Consider the following 18,863-nt stretch of genomic DNA (forward strand, 5'->3'; position numbering starts at 1 on the left):
CGGCATAGAATGACAGACAGTAAAGAAATCTAGCCTATGTTAAATGCAAATAACACAGTGCAACTAGCCATATAATTGTGCATACTTGCAAAATAAATAGGCTCACTATTATTACTAGTATGCTTCAAAAGGAGTGAATATAGTCTGCAACAAGGGTAAACATTGCTTGTAGGTCACACTCCCAGCCAAATTCAGGAGACATTTAATATATACTTTGGACACTTGATATCCAGTGTACAGTATATCACACTCACATCAACACAACAAGCATTTTGTCATCTATGACCAGCAGAGGGAGCAATGAAACTCAACAATAATATGTCTGACACACACACACACACACACACACACACACACACACACTATTATTAGAGGCTCACAGCAGGCTGAGTCTGATCATTCTTCAGGGGCAGATGGATCACGGCTCGGATCGACTCCTCTGAACGGAATATCTCGGCTCTGTTCGCTCAGGTAAAGCAGGGTTCTCTTGTCGTGCGCTTGATCTGTTGATCTCACTGAACGCGCTGCTTCCACGTTCAGAATTCCATGCAGTTCTGCCGTTTTCCATCCGAATTCTGATCATTTTCCTCCTGCACGATTTCCCGGAGACGCCGATACTGCGCTGTTGAGATCGTAAACGGATCGTCTTCACGCGTAAAACACGAAATGAACGATATTTGCAGGAAAGCAGCGCTCGGAGCGCATGGTCGGAGTTTGAAGATCAAACACTTTCAGACAGAGACATTTATTGTATAAACCGCGTTATGAAATGCGAGCTGTCATCTGCAACTTCTCCATATGGCCTATAAAGAAATACAATCCTGCAAAGACATCCTGTAAACAAAATCGTAAAAATATAGAAGCAAATATTCAAATCTGGAAAAAATACAGTAACATTAAGTATACAGTCCTTAGAATATGTATGTATGTAGCCTATGTATATGTGTATATATATATATATATATATTAGTATGTATATATATTAGTACGTATAAACACACACACAAGTGGTATTATCTGAAAGGTGTAAAAAAAAAAAAAAAAAAAATTATATGTATTTTTTTTTTTTCAAAACATGCTTTTTTTATAATGTTATAATTTTTTCCAATATGTGAAATTTATGAACTTGATGACCTTGAGATACTAATGATTATTTTCTATAGAATTGACAAAATGGTTCTTTTCATTTCAGAAACCTAAAACATATTCATTATAGAAGAGTGTGTTTTCAAGTCATTGTATGAATTGCATTTCTGAATTGTTTTAGCCTTCAGTAGTTCATTTAAATAATCCCGCTGTGTGACACATTTTAAAAGCATTAATATTTCATGTCATCTCTCCTTTAAAATAAGGCCATAAAACGGCATGAATAATAATTACACAGAAAGTTAAACTAGTTTTAGATGGAGTAAAGCATGTCACGCTGCAAGGGGATATATTTAAACCATACCAACAGCGAAAAAGGTGATGAACTCAAACCGCAGCTGAAATATTGGTGTGGTGTCCCATTTTGCGAATTTTAATGCATATCTGTTTTTATGCAGAGGAGTGAGGGTGTAGTCTAGGAGGTGGTTTAATACTGTCTGGCGACTTTCAACATCTGCTCAGTTCATCAGCTGTGCATGTTTGCGTGTGCACTTCAGATTCGCTCAAAAAGCTCAATGTAGGAATTTAAAGACACAGCTATTATCTGTATTTAGAGTTAATAGCAGTTTTTGCTTCTGTGCAACCAGGGTAAATTACACGTTGCCTCTTGGTGTAGTGTGTAGGTTTGTCAGTTTGTGTTTCACCAGACTTTGTCTGTCCTGTGTGGTGTATTTTGCTGCGATATGCATATAAAAGGGAAACCAGCATTGTGGGGTTTTCATTGCAATGTTTGTGCTGAGCATTTTGTCTTTGTAGCATCTCAACATTTGTTAAGCATTGCATGCATTTAGTGTTTTTCATATGTGTGCAATATTACGTTTCCGTTGCTCTTAATTTCCCAGGTGACAGGGGCTGTGCATGTATGGCTGATGGACAGGCGTCCGAACCAATCACAGGACAATGCTGGCACGGAGCCGTTTCATGCTGGTGCTGGTGGTGGGTGCCCTTCTGGCAGTGCTGAGTTTCAGCCTGCAGTATTGTAAGTGTGCAACACAATGTATCATTTCAGTCACATTTCCTCTGTATGAACTTACAGCTATTCATGCATACTCTAAGGTTTCTCCAGGGACTGCTGTGTATGTGTGCTTTAGTCTGTCAGGTGGGAATATAACCTCCGCTGAATTGTATTTACATTCTTAGTATGTGCATGAGTGTGGGTTTTGTGTCCAGTGGGAATATGGTCTCAATTAGACTGCATTCAGCACACTAAACAAAGGCATTTCCCTTGAAGACATGCTATATATATATATCATGGATTGTTCCCTGTTTCAGTAGAACACAGTTTTAAGGGATACATTTTCAATTGGCTGCAAATATAAAAAAATGCAAACCAAAAAAAGACAAATTGTGTCTATATACTCTTACAAAACAGTATGGTGGCAGCATAATGGTATTAGCATGTCAAAAACATTGTTAATACCACACAGGGCCACCATAAACACCCTCAACATACTGATTTTTGTTCAATCAGTATGTTTTTTTTTTTCAAATTGTGAATTCTTAAACGTCTACAAAAGTACTATAAGAAAGGTACTAAAGAAAGCATCAGATCTCAGAAATGAAATGTTTTCTGCATGATATATTGCTCAGAAATACGTCGAATAATATAAAGTTGCGATGAAAGCATCAAGTAGCGATTTTTCTTCTGTATTGTGAGAAAAGTCTGTCGTTTTCACAAGAAGGTCCATTTCTGACTTTTTGATTGAACATTATAAGGTCAAAACAAAAAAATTAAACCCATGCATGGATGAATTGTCCTTAATAAGATCTATAACATGAATTAGATTAATTAGAAAATCTCTATCTGTCGTTTTCACTGGAAGACATTTTGATTAAGAATTACGAGGTCAAAAATAAAAACAATAATAAAAAAGTACAATCAGATCTATAATATGCTTTTGAAAAATAGATAGGGCGAATTTTTATTTCGTGCTGACTTTAAGAAGAAAAGTACAGACTCTCTGACCTCTGCGAATGTTTACTTGAGCTTGTGAACTACTAGAAGTTGGGGTTGACAGCTGTCACGTGGATGATACTTCACTGCCGGTTGGTCTTAAAGCAGTCTCTAAAATCAGTAAATGGAGATTTGCTTCATTTTTAAGAAGTGAAACCAAGCAGTTTCAAAAACCCTGGAAGTCCTAAAGTCATCAGCGAGGATACGGTTTGCAGTCGATGAATGTTTATGTATTTTTTTTAAATGCAATGGTCAGTCAGATTTGCTTCAGAGACAGCTTATTCCCAGATTAGACACCAATGTCCCATGTCCTTGACTGAAAATCCTCTTTCACCGAGGACTGGGATCTGAGAAACCAGCCCTGCATATATCAGCAGATTAAACGTTTCATGTCACAGTGACCGCTAAAGGAAAATCCTGCTAATTTAGTCGTTTAAAAGCACAGATGGTACGAATTTGCAAAAGCCAACTCGAATGAAACCAAACATGACAAGGTGAGCAGGGATTGGTCAAAGATCCTCTTAATACCCACCCTCTGCATCCCACAGCCTATCACAGCTCAGTCTGAGCAACAGGGCAACATAAGAGAACCACATTTTTGTTGTGTTCAGACATGCATGTGTGCTTGTTGATAGACCTTTGACCTGGTTTACAGTCTCTTTCTGTTCTTAAAGCATTTCACTGCCTTTGGGCCTATGTTATACATCTACCTTGAGACCAGCTGCAATAGCTCAGAAAATAGCATCTGTTTGCACACTTGGTTTATTTTGTAATCTAATGATTCTAAGTGTCTTAAATGCATGTGTCTTTTTGCCAAATCTGTTTGTCATCCTTACTGTCTTCCTGACGTTGCCTGTTTCTTTTGCCCTGTGTGAGGTCATTACTAATTTATTCCTTCCTTTGTGGTGTCTCCAACAAGAGCTGAAAGCTGTCTGAATGTAGGACAGAACCACATCTTAAATTAGCCGACATCTCTTCCTCTCTTCCCTTCAGTTCACTCAAGCATGACTGATGTAGTTTTAAAGAAAGAGGCTCCAGGTCTGTAGAGACCGAGAGAAAGAGGCCATACATCGAGACCCAGAAAGACAGAAGTGAAGAATGAAAGACGACCGGTTCACATCCCAGTGAATTGCTTCATCGCTGAAGTACACTCTGCCAACTACACACACAATATCAGCCTGACGGCCTTGAGCGGCAGTGCAAACACTGTCTGTCCTGTTTGATTAGCGTCTATTGTATTTGTGTTTAGGTGTGCGTGATTCTTTTTGTACACTATACTCAGACTTTTAGCAACAAAGAGCTCTTTGTGTGGCCGGCCTCTTCACCGAGCTGAGCTGTGATTGGCTGAGAGCTCCGAGCTTACACGTGATTGGTCAGGCAGCTTTTACAGAAGTCAAATGGGGTTTGATGCTGAATTAAAACCAGTATGAGGTGCAAACACACACACACCTGCACACGCTCGCTTTAGCATCTCCAGAATGTCCGTCGCTGTGCGTATAAACCAGCTAACCGTTATACTTCTGTCTGGTGAGTTTAACTCCTGGTTGGTTAGGGTTAGTTGGAAATTCTGGTGTTTATCATTTAGCCCGTTCCCATGTATTCATTCATTTGTTCTGTGTTTAGTTTTACTGAACAGTATTTTTCATAATGTTGCATAAATATTTCCAATGTGAATGGGCTAAAAGAAACTCGTTCCTAGTGACTATGCTCAAATTTATGCCAAATTGTTATATAAAAGGAAAAATGTTAACAATGCCTGGCTTACCTTGATGCATTGAAGTTATAATAAAACATACTTTAAGAGGAGTTAGAGGACAGTGCTGATTGTGTCTTTTATTAAAACGGTTCATGTTATTTAAGGGTCATATACATTATTTTCACATTTTATTTATTTTTGAGATCCACTTATAATGTTTGTTTTAGTGCCAAAACAGTCATAATTTAGTCTTTTTTTATGGTCGTTTTGTTAAAGCGTCTTAGTTTCTATAAAAGCTGGTTTTGGACACAATGCTGGAGTATGGTTTTATTGTGCAATTTACTCTTTTACTCCAAGAAACTTTGATTTATCCTAATTATGAGCCCTTTTATGAGTTCCTGCCATTGTTTATTTGTACTTAAATGTAAGTATGCAGCTTAAATGTTTAGTAAAACCCAGATGTTGGTCTTGTGTTTTCATCTGTCACATTGAAGGATTGTAGCACCTACTTTCTAGTAGCTGTCAGTCACTGGTTAATAAATATCCTGTCAGGCTCCTCCCTCTGCCCACACCCTGGCGATTCCCAAAATTTAACAATCCACAGCACTGTGCAGTCTCAACGTTTGTTTTATGAGGTCAGAACTGAGGAAGCTGGAAAAAGCGTGTGCTTGTGCTTAATGACTATCATAGTCCTTTCTTTCTTTCCCTAGTACACCTCATTCCAACCAATCCGGTGGCAGAGCAAAGGTCACTTGGTAAAAGCAGAAAGCGTGTGAATCCGGTCCTCCACACGGATGTTCCCGCTCCAGACCCCATCCGAGACACTCACCAGTACTGCAATTACCCCAACCTCACCGAGCACGGCTGGGAGGGTAAGAAACTCACTCATTTCCCCTCTCACTCACCTGAAGACTCTCTCAGACGTGTGCTGATGTATTTGCGTCTGTTGTAGGTCACAGTCCGGCTGACTACAGGCTGCTGTCGGTACAGGTGATGATCCGGCATGGAGACCGTTTCCCTCTGTACTCCATCCCCAAAACCAAGAAGCCAGCCATAGACTGCGTCCTATCAGACAAGAGGTACACATTCATATGTAAATCATCTGATGATGAACTCCACATCTATCGTATCTTTATCTATCTATATATCTATCTATCTATCTATCTATCTATCTATCGTATCTATCATATCTATCTATCTATCTATCGTATCTATCGTATCTATCTATCTATCGTATCTATCTATCTATCGTATCTATCGTATATCTAATCTATCGTATCTATCTATCGTATCTATCGTATCTATCTATCTATCTATCTATATCTATCTATCTATCGTATCTATCTATCGTATCTATCTATCTATCGTATCTTCGTCTATCTATCTATCTATCTATCTATCTATCTATCTATCTATCTATCTATCTATCTATCTATCTATCGTATCTTCATCTATCTATCTATCTATCTATCTATCTATCTATCTATCTATCTATCTATCGTTCTATCGTTCTATCTATCGTTCTATCTATCTATCTATCTATCTATCTATCTATCGTTCTATCTATCTCTATCTATCTATCGTTCTATCTAATCTATCTATTGTATCTTCATCTATCTATCTATCTATCTATCTATCTATCTATCTATCTATCTATCTATCTATCTATCTATCTATCTATCGTATCTTCCGTATCTATCGATCTATCGTTCTATCGTTCTATCTAATCTATCTATCGTATCTATCTATCTATCTATCTATCTATCTATCTATCTATCTATCTATCTATCTATCTATTTATCTATCGTATCTTCGTCTATCTATCTATCTATCGTTCTATCTAATCTATCTATCTATCTAAGAAATGACTGAAAAAGCACATAATGCATCATTTTAAAAATGCAGGTTGTAATTTCAAGGAATCAAAACTGATTTGACATCCCTCACTTAGTTTAGGGGATTGTATTTTTTTTTCTGTGAGCTTACAGTTGATAACCACAAGTGACTGGTGTGTTAATGTGGGCTTATGTTTGCATGTTTAGTGTGTGCGCGTGTTTATCAGGTTTAGGACATGCAGTTTATGAATCATTATCAGAGTAATATTTAATTCCCACCTCAGTCTTTTATCTGTCCCTGAGCAGTGTCTCCATGGTTACGGCAGCAGTGAAGAGTCACTGTGACGCTACCTAAAATAACATTGTTGTGTTTCCATGGTTTCATCGTAGTATCCTTTTCCAATGACAAATGCTTTTGTCCAGAGTATTCCAAGAATTATTAATCATGCACAGCAAATCATAATATTCCCATGATGGCTGAGATTTATGTATTACAAAGTAATCCTCAGCCACAAATCCTTCTGCGTCTTTCTCTTTAACATGCTTTGGTTCTTCACATACTCTCAAATATGCTCTGACCCAACTCTGTGACCTGACCCAACTGGACGTGATGATCGGATGGGTTTTGACTGAAAAATGAAGATCCATTATAATAAAATATTGTGATCCGACATCCCTTGTTCTCAGAAATCTCCTACGTGTTTGAAACTGCCTGCAAAGGGAAATAGTACCCAGTGCGTTAGATATATATAGTTACTTACCAGTTTTATTCCTTGGTTGCATTAGACCTGCATTAAATCCATGCAGTAATTATTAAAATGATGCATGTTTTATGTCATTATAATTCCATTATGTAGCAATTCAGTGTAGAAAATGTAGTATCAGTGCTCATGCACATGCTTGTCATAATCAATCGATGAGCATTAGTTTTCAGGAACAAGGTGATAGCAGATCTCTGCCCTTGACTTTTATTGTTTTTAAACAATGTAAAACATTTTTAGTTCAGACTAACCCAAAATGTACTTTTAAAATAAAGTATTTGTGGTTTTATAATTAATCAATATCTATCTATCGTATCTTCGTCTATCTATCTATCTATCTATCTATCTATCTATCTATCTATCTATCTATCTTTCTATCTATCTCTATCTATCTATCGTTCTATCTAATCTATCTATTGTATCTTCATCTATCTATCTATCTATCTATCTATCTATCTATCTATCTATCTATCTATCTATCTATCTATCTATCTATCTATCTATCTATCTATCGTATCTTCATCTATCTATCTATCTATCTATCTATCTATCTATCTATCTATCGTTTTATCATTCTATCTATCGTTTTATCTATCGTTTTATCATTCTCTATCTATCGGTATCTATCGATCTATCGTTCTATCGTTCTATCTAATCTATCTATCGTATCTATCTATCTATCTATCTATCTATCTATCGTATCTATCGTATCTATCGATCTATCGTTCTATCGTTCTATCTAATCTATCTATCGTATCTATCTATCTATCTATCTATCTATCTATCTATCTATCTATCTATCTATCTATCTATTTATCTATCGTATCTTCGTCTATCTATCTATCTATCGTTCTATCTAATCTATCTATCTATCTAAGAAATGACTGAAAAAGCACATAATGCATCATTTTAAAAATGCAGGTTGTAATTTCAAGGAATCAAAACTGATTTGACATCCCTCACTTAGTTTAGGGGATTGTATTTTTTTTTCTGTGAGCTTACAGTTGATAACCACAAGTGACTGGTGTGTTAATGTGGGCTTATGTTTGCATGTTTAGTGTGTGCGCGTGTTTATCAGGTTTAGGACATGCAGTTTATGAATCATTATCAGAGTAATATTTAATTCCCACCTCAGTCTTTTATCTGTCCCTGAGCAGTGTCTCCATGGTTACGGCAGCAGTGAAGAGTCACTGTGACGCTACCTAAAATAACATTGTTGTGTTTCCATGGTTTCATCGTAGTATCCTTTTCCAATGACAAATGCTTTTGTCCAGAGTATTCCAAGAATTATTAATCATGCACAGCAAATCATAATATTCCCATGATGGCTGAGATTTATGTATTACAAAGTAATCCTCAGCCACAAATCCTTCTGCGTCTTTCTCTTTAACATGCTTTGGTTCTTCACATACTCTCAAATATGCTCTGACCCAACTCTGTGACCTGACCCAACTGGACGTGATGATCGGATGGGTTTTGACTGAAAAATGAAGATCCATTATAATAAAATATTGTGATCCGACATCCCTTGTTCTCAGAAATCTCCTACGTGTTTGAAACTGCCTGCAAAGGGAAATAGTACCCAGTGCGTTAGATATATATAGTTACTTACCAGTTTTATTCCTTGGTTGCATTAGACCTGCATTAAATCCATGCAGTAATTATTAAAATGATGCATGTTTTATGTCATTATAATTCCATTATGTAGCAATTCAGTGTAGAAAATGTAGTATCAGTGCTCATGCACATGCTTGTCATAATCAATCGATGAGCATTAGTTTTCAGGAACAAGGTGATAGCAGATCTCTGCCCTTGACTTTTATTGTTTTTAAACAATGTAAAACATTTTTAGTTCAGACTAACCCAAAATGTACTTTTAAAATAAAGTATTTGTGGTTTTATAATTAATCAAAAGGCTAACCAACTTCTTTATGAACCACTTTTCCCTTTGAAGATGTCCCTATTGCATATGTAAGATAGCTTGTTAAATTCATATCATTAGGGTTATCATGCCTCCCCCTTGTGGATACATCTAGTAATGACATGCTCACATGGAGTTGCTTGTTGGCCACTATGATGCCTACTGTGCTGTGTTGACAGGCAATGTTTCACAAATGTATCACATCAAAAAATATTCCTGATGTAAAGTTCTGAAACATATATTTTATGGTTGTAATTTTGCAGAAAGCCCTCTCACCACCTCTTGGCCTCCTTCATTAGTCACATGGCTCTCGGTGGGCGTGGTCAATGGGACGCATCACTAGGATCTCTGCCCCGATTACCCAATCACAGCACCTGTGAAATAGGAGAGCTTACACAGACAGGTAAATATATTTATATATGAAAAATATTATATATTAAAAAATGTAATTACAAATTAAATTATTCGTTTTTTTGTAAGTGTGAAACTGAGATAATATAATTAACTAAAACTGAAACCATAAAAACATACTTGAAATAAATGTTAACTGAAATAAAATTAAACGTACTGAATTTACTTAATTTCAGTTAGTTGTTAACATTTAGTTAAGCTGAAGAAATTAAATAAAACTAAATCTGAAATAAAAATTAAAAAACTAATAAAAATGTCAAAAACACGCAAAATTAATAAAACTTAAAGGGGTTGTATGATGCGATTTCTATTTTTCCTTTCTCTTTGGAGTGTTTCAAGCTCTTGGTTCATAAAGAAGAGCTGTAAAGTTACAAAGACTAAAGTCTCAAATCCAAAGAGATATTCTTTATAAAAGTTAAGAGTCAGCCACACCTACCTAAAACAGCTGGTTCTAACACGCCCTCACATGTCTACGTCCCGATGTGGGAAGATTTGCATAACGCCCCCAAATGTTCACGCAATATGTTATTTTTAGCAGCATCATTTGACCCATTTAAAGTAAAGTTAAATTAAAAAAATATAAAAACTAATTCTAAATATTAATAAAAACTATAGTACGTCAATGATGCTTAAAATAACATTGGTGTGAAATGTTATTCCACATTCTTACTAATATTTCTCTCTCTTTTTCTCAATCAGGAGTCGTGCAGCACTTGAAAAACGGCGATCATCTTCGCCAGGCCTACATCAAGCGTCACAATCTGCTCACTGCTGATTGGTCGCCGGGGCAGTTGTGGGTGGAGACTACAGGTAAAAGCCGCACACTACAGAGTGGATTGGCCTTCCTCTTCGGCTTCCTGCCACGTTTCGATTGGTCACGGCTGACGGTAAGACAGCAGTGGAGTACGCTGTTCTGCGGTTCCTCGTGCAACTGTCCCGCGCGCAACCGGTACCTGGAACAGGAGCAGCGCAGACAGTATCGGCAGAGGACTGCAGACACGGAACTGGAACGCACATACGTCGCCATGGCGAAGACGTTGGGCGTGGCCACAAAAATTCTGAGGGCGGCCAATCCGGTGGATGCGTTGTTGTGTCACTTTTGTCATGGTCTTCCTTTTCCATGCTCTAGCGCACAGACTACATTAAACGCTCCGGATGAGGGGGCGTGTCTTACACTACAGCACTTTACTGTGATTCGACGGCAGCAGAAAGATGATGAACTGGAGCGGCGGGAGGCGGGGCTTTACCGCCGATATGCTGTGCTCGCAGCGCATCCGTACCTCAACCGCACCGCAATGCGGTTGGAGAGGATCGCCAGAGGAAGCCAAACGCGCAAAGGAACGGAAGAGGCGGTCTTCGCTTTAGCATCTGGTCATGACGTAACAATGGCGCCTTTGCTAAGCGCACTTGGTCTGGAAAGGGCGGGATTCCCAAAGTTTGCAGCGCGGCTGGTGTTTGAGCTGTGGAACGGCCCGGAAGCAAAAGATAAAGAGAGAAAGAGTGATAGAAAACGAGGGAAGTGGCTGGAGAATATGTTCATTCGTGTTCTCTATAACGGAGAGGACTTGACCTTTGACACAGCCTTCTGCCGTGACCACAATCGACACTCTGCTCAGCCGCTGTGCCCTCTGGGTAATTTCCTGTCTTTTGTGAGAAAGGATATGTTTAATATTGTCAACGCGACGAGTTACCAGCAGGCCTGCCACCAAATTGTACTGTAATATGTGAACGTGAATGAGCGAACGGCAAGGAAAGATGAGGAACAGGTATGGTTTACCCAAATATTCTGCACAATTCTGTCATCCTTCAAGTTGTTCCAAAACCATATGACTTTTAGTGGAATGCAAATGACAACATTTTTATGACTATTTAATGAATGCAAGACTTTCGAGCTCAAACAGAAAGTTCCCTAAAAGCTCATATGACTTCTGCACTATATTCCAATGAGTTTGCTTGTTGCTGAATGCTTTCATTGTGCGGATCAAGAGCAGCAAATTTCTTCTTTTGTTTCCTACTGAAGAACGAAAATCTGGTTTGGAATAACATGAAGGTAAAAAAAAAAAAAAAAATGACAGAAATTTTCATTTTTGGGTGAACTGTTCCTTTAAGACTGAGTACTACTAATAATGTTCTTGATGTAGTGTTGTTTGTGGACCAAATAATTGTCCCTGCACAACATTGTTTTTGGTACATTTTACTAATCACACTGACTAAATTTGAAGTTGTGTACAGTAATTTTAAAATTTTAAGCTGTAGGCTGTGACTGAATATGAACGTCTGATTGACGACGTGAAGTCAAGGACCCTTCAAGAGCACCTGTATCCAGACAAACACACAACAGTCAGTTGTTGAAACACCTCTTGCCTTCATTTTGAGTCAGTGATCTAGGAATGCTGCGCAGTCATTTTGACAATCCCAGTGATTTTGCTAAATATAAAAAATGTTTTTAAACTCTCATTTTTAGACCACATTTGTGAAACACTTGTATTAGATTTAGGGCACTTCGCCACTTTATTGCAGCGTTCCTTGCAGTGATCGGGAATCTGATGTTATTTCAATTTCACATCTCTTCCATTGGATATCCCGGATGAGTTCTCACTTGAACAGTATTAGCAGAATTACTTGTTTTTAGCACAATCATGTTGTCCTGACACATTCCTCACACATTTTGTGTGCTTTAAATTTCTCTTAGTGCGTTCCCTTTGTTTACACATAATGTAAATGTAAAACAAAGGAGTGGTAGTAATTTTGAGTACAGTAAAACTGATTCAATCAACTTTTGTATCATGAATGGTGTTCTTATGATCAGTCTGTACTGCCACTTTCCAAACCTCAAAGCACATTTTTCAATAAAAGAATCATTTTGTCTAAAAACTTCTCTGTGGTTTGTCTGAAAATGCCACTTTGTAGCCCATTCTGTCCAAGATCCACCCACTTAAACAAAAAGAGATCATCTGACTGGCATGTAAAGTAAAGCGTCCAACCACAGTTTGTTTTGATTTGCATGCCATTTATCTAAACTACCTCATAAAACAATAACAGTCCAGTGTGGAAAGATTCATTCACATTCATTGCTCAACAGTGCTGGTATGAGATCAGCTGTACAGGAAAAAAAACAACAGAATTTTTCTGTCCAATTCTGCAAGAGAGTATCTAGTTTACACATTTACACAACATTTTCAAAGGTCTGGTGCCATTAACATCACAAATCAATTTTTTTCTTCATTGTATCAATCTGGCACCAAAACTTTGTTTCCAGGAAGGCTGGCAAAGTCAGTAAATCTAATTGAAACTGGCAAATTCAGTCACACTTTTTACTCATATGAGCATATAAGTGTTGAACTAGCTAAATAACTAGTCTGCTAGAATGTGTTTCATATGATTGCCACTAGGTGGCAGGAGACTTTCATCTGTGGCTCTTGAGAGTAAGAATTCAGTCAAGTGACCTCAGATTGAGTCAGCACAATAGAAATAGAACAAGCATCAGTTCATTGGTCAGCATTATACATATACAATGCAGAAAGCCTCTTTGGCTTTGAGTCATTATTGTTAAATATGAGATTGCAAATCATGCTGACTAGTTTTTAGCCTCGCCTGTCGAATAACTCAATCACAACAGCCAAAAATCTGTCGAGGAGTAATCTCCCGAATTTCCCCAAGAGTGTGTATTGGGATGTAAGTAAAGGAATCCGAGGCCTTCTGATCTTTACGAGATGATTTTAATTAGCTGCTGCCTTCCTCGCCAAAGAAAAGATCGTTCATTTACTGACTTGGACAGAGAAATCGATCTTAATTAAAGTGAGTTGGAGTGTGTGTTTCAGATGGTATTTGTGTGCCTGTGAGCGTTTAGAGAGAACATTTTTTTAAAATGCTGGGTTAAATACAACCCAGTGCTGGGTAAAATATGGACAAACCCAGCAATTGGGTTGTTTTGACCCAGCGGTTTGGTTAAATGTTTAACCCAACCTTCTGGGTAGTAACCTAACTGCTGGGTCAAAACAACCCAATTGTCGGTCCCTATTTTACCCAGCACTGGGTTGTATTTAACCCAGCATTTTTTTAGTGTAACTTAGCAAATTAAGCATGATACAGAAACTATTAGCAGCTTCAAGACAACACACTCAAAACGTTCTTTTGTGTAATTCTACTTTAGCAATTATGCAAAACATGGCTTGGTTTTTTTCTATAAAAAGAGATGAACTGACCCATTTGGAGATCTCCAGAGAATGTCTACCAAATATGCATATTTCCCTACTAGTACACTTTTAAAAATGCTGGGTTAAATACAACCCAGTGCTGGGTAAAATATGGACAAGCCCAGCAATTGGGTTGTTTTGACCCAGCGGTTGGGTTACTACCAAGAAAGTTGGGTTAAACATTTAACCCAACCGCTGGGTCAAAACAGCCCAATTGCTGGGCTTGTCCATATTTTACCCAGCACTAGGTTGTATTTAACCCAACATTTTTTAGAGTGTAGTAACCAATTATATGTAATCTGGATTACGTGATCAGATTCCAAAAATGAAGCACTTGTAATTAGATTCTATTACATTTTAAAATACTTGTAATCAGACTAGATATTTTTTATCGATTATATATGATTAAATCTTACATTTTTCACATGATAGCAATAAATGTTTTAGAATTGATTCTTCATAATAGTTATTTTAAATATTTGAAATGATCCTTTCTAAAATAGCCTACCGCTTATACACATTCAGAAAGTCTTCTAGTTTTGTGGACATTCACACAAAGACCAGTCACTAGTAGTCAGATGGCTATAATTACACCACACAGGACTGGATTTATGAACATTTGCATGTTCACTGTTTTCTGAAGTTGGTAAAAACCTTGATGTAATGTGATGTTCCATGCACTTAATGTTGTTAATAACAACAAAGGTAATATATTTACTCTCTCTTTGTATTTTTATAGCGATATGGTACAAGATTATCCTATTTAAATCAATATGATTAATGAGTTAGGTTAAAAGTAATCTAAAAAGTAGTCTAATTATATTACCTTAAATGTGTAATGTAGTGGATTACATTACTAACTACACTAACCAGCACTGATAGTATACAAAAAGCAATATGTTAAATGAATATGATGCCTTATTGTTCCAAAACCATATACTATAGTAAATAGTAAATGTGCTCTGAATGGCCATGGTTGTGTTGCCTTTATATTCAGTGTGGATCATTTTGGCCTAAATGTTACTGGAAACTTGTGGTTAAAACCAAGACGAACCAAATATTTAAGTTTAGGGTGGTCCAAATGTAAAAGTACAAATGAAATGCAATGGAAACCCCTTTTTAATCAACCAACAATCAAAATACTGGGATAATGTATCTATTGTCAATGTCTATGTACACTGTAAAAAATGTCCCTGTAAATTAACGGTAATATACTGGCAGCAGGGTTTCCAGGAGTGTACCGTAATTTTACAGTTTTATTACGGTATTCTGAATTACGGCTTTTTTGTAAATTAACGGTAATATACTGGCAGCAGGGTTTCCAGGAGTGTACCGTAATTTTACAGTTTTATTACGGTATTCTGAATTACGGCTTTTTTGTAAATTAACGGTAATATACTGGCAGCAGGGTTTCCAGGAGTGTACCGTAATTTTACAGTTTTATTAGCAAGAGAGATAATGTAAAAAGGAGAAACAGAATAGCAAACTAAATCACTGCAATGTTTTAATTGGGGTCCAAATTAAACGTTCAACCCTTTAGAGCAGGGATCCTCAAATCTGGCCCACAAGATCCACTTTCCTGCAGAGTTTAGCTCTAATTCTAATCAAACACACCTGAGCATGCTAATCAATGTCTTCAGGATCATTAGAAAATCACAGGTAGGTTAGTTGATCAGGGTTGGAGCTAAACTCTGCAGCGCATTGGCCCTTCAGGGCAAGATTTGAGGAACCCTGCTTTAGAGCAACACCATCAAGGTCTTCATCATGTCTACTGTAAGATTAATAAACGATTGGCCTCAGACACACATAAACACGAGCGTGTCTTCATAAAAGGTTTTTTCAGCGCTGTGAATGTGTGTGTGGTCACATCTGTGATGCTTCACTCACTGCTCTGTCATAACATTTTCTTCAACCTGATGTTTCCTCTATCAAAAACAGATCCTACAACTAGAATACGTTTCCACACACACATTTAAAGGGTGCAGAAAGCTACGGGACATTAACGCACCGTGAGTTTTCCGTGTGTGTGTGCGTAGAAATGCTTCTACAAAAAAAGTTTCATCTGCAGATATGGTCTTGTTTAGGGATCTGTGTCTTTGTGCATACGGACATCTGACTGCTGAGTAGTGAATGTGTTTTTCAGCAATAGTGCTGTGCACCCTTAATTTACAGAGAAAAGAAGGTCAGGGAAAAATCTCCATACAAGTTTTGTGCATTTTTCTTTTTTTCTACTTGTTACTTTGCACTTTTTGTTAGAAAATGTTTATTTACTATTTATTCAAGTTTTTTAAGGTATCTAATATTTTAAAACTTAATTTCCATTATCTAAATATTCTTAAAAATGAAAAGTTTGTTGTAGTGTGTAGGCCTTCTTGCATTATTATGCTGTTACATTATGATTAAATATTCTGTGGCATAAAATGGTCTTTATAATGACAATAATCGCAATTATTTCTGGGGCAATATATCGCACAACAAAAAATTGTTATCTTGACAGGCGTACTAAACGTAACAATGAACCTCCAGTGGGTTTGAAAATCAATTTTCAAAAAAAGTGACGATTCAAGATGGTGGAGATGTTTAACGAATCGTGATACAGTTCAGGGTGTTGGTTTATATGAATGTTTCTCTGTCTGAGGGGAACCGATTGTCTTCAGAAGAATCAAGATGATATTTTCTTTTCATCTTGCCTATGCATATTAAAATAGTAATACTTATAAGTGCAGTGCTGCTTTGTTTACAGCAGTAACCAAAGGAAATGCTGTATTGCTGCTGTTCCATAAGCGCCACCTGCTGTCAGAGAGTAAATTAGCATTTTCATTCAGCCCATCTGCTGTTTTTGTTCCGTTTAGATGTTTTGTTTATATGAAGAGATTTCTTTTATTTGTATTATTTATTTATTTGATTTGGGATTTATTTTTTATTTTTTTTCAGTTTAGTTTTGTTATTAGACATTTCAATTTCCCAGAGAAATGTGCAGCATTTTGTGTGAGAAATAATAAAAGGCTGCCTTTTCAGTTATAATTCGTCTTAATTCTCATTTTGATAAAAAACATTTTTTTATTGTGAAATCAGTAGCTATCGTGAATCATATTGCATCATGAATTGAGTGAATGGTTACATCCCTAAAGAACATATTAGCAACATAATAGCAACCTCCTGACAACACCACATCAACCATCTGAACACCCTTGAAACTACCTAGCAATGACCAGAAACGCCCTAGCAACCACTCAGAACACTGCAACATTATAGCAGTGAGTTTTGCATAAGCAAATACTATTCACATTTTCTTCACTAAATATAGTTCTCTTTTTGTTCTCCTCTCCATGAATATGAGCATGTCAAAGCTTTCTGTTCGACTGCAGGACTGCGTTTGGAGAGCAGAGAGTGAAGTAGACTCAATTCATGCTGTTCTCACAGGTATGACATGGTTGAGCCCAAACACCCCCATGACAGTCTCTGTGGTGCCTTCCATCTCCACCTGTTCCTCAACAGCACACTGAGCTGCAGGTCGTACCAGCTCACCTCCCACAGGGAAACACACACACACACACACACACACACACACACACACATATACATAAAGAAGAGCCTCTGTGTATTTTTCCTCTGATCTCCTTATGCATCTACTTCCTTTTGTGTCTTAATGACATCTGTAGTATTTGTTTAGATGAAGAATGTTTAGATGTTCATTATAAAACTCATACCTAAACTGTTCATCTTTGCTGCAGTTAGCAACCACCTAGAAACCAGCCAGAACAATGATGCACTAAAAAACACTCCGAATTGCTTGTAAATTCCACTTGTTTGGTGTCAGAAAAAGTAAAAACTGAGACAATTTAACTGTGAATAATAAATAAATAACATATAATAGAAATTGTTTGTTAATTCACTTAGGTTCTACTTGTTGAGCTTTGCTCTGTTTCTTCATTGTGTGTGTGTGAGCCAGTGAAATATTTCTGGCTGGGTCTGATCCTCTCAGTTTTGTGCTCCAAAACCAGATGGGGGAAACAGATCCGAGCCAAAACGACACAGAACCCCCAGGGCAGAACAAATCCACACACATATCACAATACAATAACACAATCACTAACCGAGCCGCTCCAGACCCACAAACACTCAAACAAACAGTCAGTCAACACACACACACACACACATACATACATACATAAAGAAGAGCCTCTGTGTATTTTTCCTCTGATCTCCTTATGCATCTACTTCCTTTTGTTTCTTAATGACATCTGTAGTATTTGTTTAGATGAAGAATGTTTAGATGTTCATTATAAAACTCATACCTAAACTGTTCATCTTTGCTGCAGTTAGCAACCACCTAGAAACCAGCCAGAACAATGATGCACTAAAAAACACTCCGAATTGCTTAAAAAAGTGCATGTAAATTCCACTTGTTTGGTGTCAGAAAAAGTAAAAACTGAGACAATTTAACTGTGAATAATAAATAAATAACATATAATAGAAATTGTTTGTTAATTCATTTAGGTTCTACTTGTTGAGCTTTGCTCTGTTTCTTCATTGTGTGTGTGTGAGCCAGTGAAATATTTCTGGCTGGGTCTGATCCTCTCAGTTTTGTGCTCCAAAACCAGATGGGTGAAACAGATCCGAGCCAAAACGACACAGAACCCCCAGGGCAGAACAAATCCACACACATATCACAATACAATAACACAATCACTAACCGAGCCGCTCCAGACCCACAAACACTCAAACAAACAGTCAGTCAGTCAGTCGGTACATTTGTATCTCACTCATTATTAAGTGTTTTGGAAGAAATCTGTGGATATATAAACGTGTGTGTATGAGAAGCGTAGGTTAAAACTGTGGGGTGGTTGAGTTCAGCTGTGATGGACTTATCAAGTGGCTTCACCAACCGGCTCCTGCCTCTTTGTCCATTTTCGATTATTCGGGAGTGACGCGCTGGCAAG

The 18,863-nt window shown here is 37.3% G+C and overlaps 1 protein-coding gene across 2 annotated transcripts; it reads left to right on the forward strand.

Moving 5' to 3' along the window:
• Positions 1-369: 369 nt before the first annotated feature.
• On the forward strand, positions 370-12,574 carry LOC107585747 (2-phosphoxylose phosphatase 1-like). Of its 2 annotated transcripts, XM_016272903.1 has the most exons (6): positions 370-471; positions 1,989-2,125; positions 5,507-5,668; positions 5,749-5,875; positions 9,577-9,716; positions 10,424-12,574. In XM_016272903.1, the coding sequence occupies exons 2-6, from the start codon at positions 2,047-2,049 to the stop codon at positions 11,443-11,445; spliced, it is 1,530 nt and encodes a 509-aa protein (XP_016128389.1). In that variant the 5' UTR covers positions 370-471; positions 1,989-2,046; the 3' UTR covers positions 11,446-12,574. The 2 variants fall into 2 exon arrangements, with proteins under 2 accessions (XP_016128389.1, XP_016128390.1); XM_016272904.1 differs by lacking the exons at positions 370-471; positions 1,989-2,125 and adding an exon at positions 3,857-4,627.
• Positions 12,575-18,863: the final 6,289 nt, after the last annotated feature.

The sequence above is a fragment of the Sinocyclocheilus grahami genome, unplaced genomic scaffold, assembly GCF_001515645.1.
Source record: "Sinocyclocheilus grahami isolate Dianchi unplaced genomic scaffold, SAMN03320097.WGS_v1.1 scaffold74.1, whole genome shotgun sequence".
NCBI lineage: Eukaryota > Metazoa > Chordata > Actinopteri > Cypriniformes > Cyprinidae > Sinocyclocheilus > Sinocyclocheilus grahami.

Coding starts and splice junctions, on each gene's coding strand:
- LOC107585747 (XM_016272903.1), top strand. CDS start 2,047: ATGCTGGCACGGAGCCGTTTCATGCTGGTGCTGGTGGTGGGTGCCCTT. Junction 2,126..5,506: donor GAGTTTCAGCCTGCAGTATT/GTAAGTGTGCAA, acceptor TTCTTTCCCTAG/TACACCTCATTCCAACCAAT. Junction 5,876..9,576: donor TGCGTCCTATCAGACAAGAG/GTACACATTCAT, acceptor GTAATTTTGCAG/AAAGCCCTCTCACCACCTCT.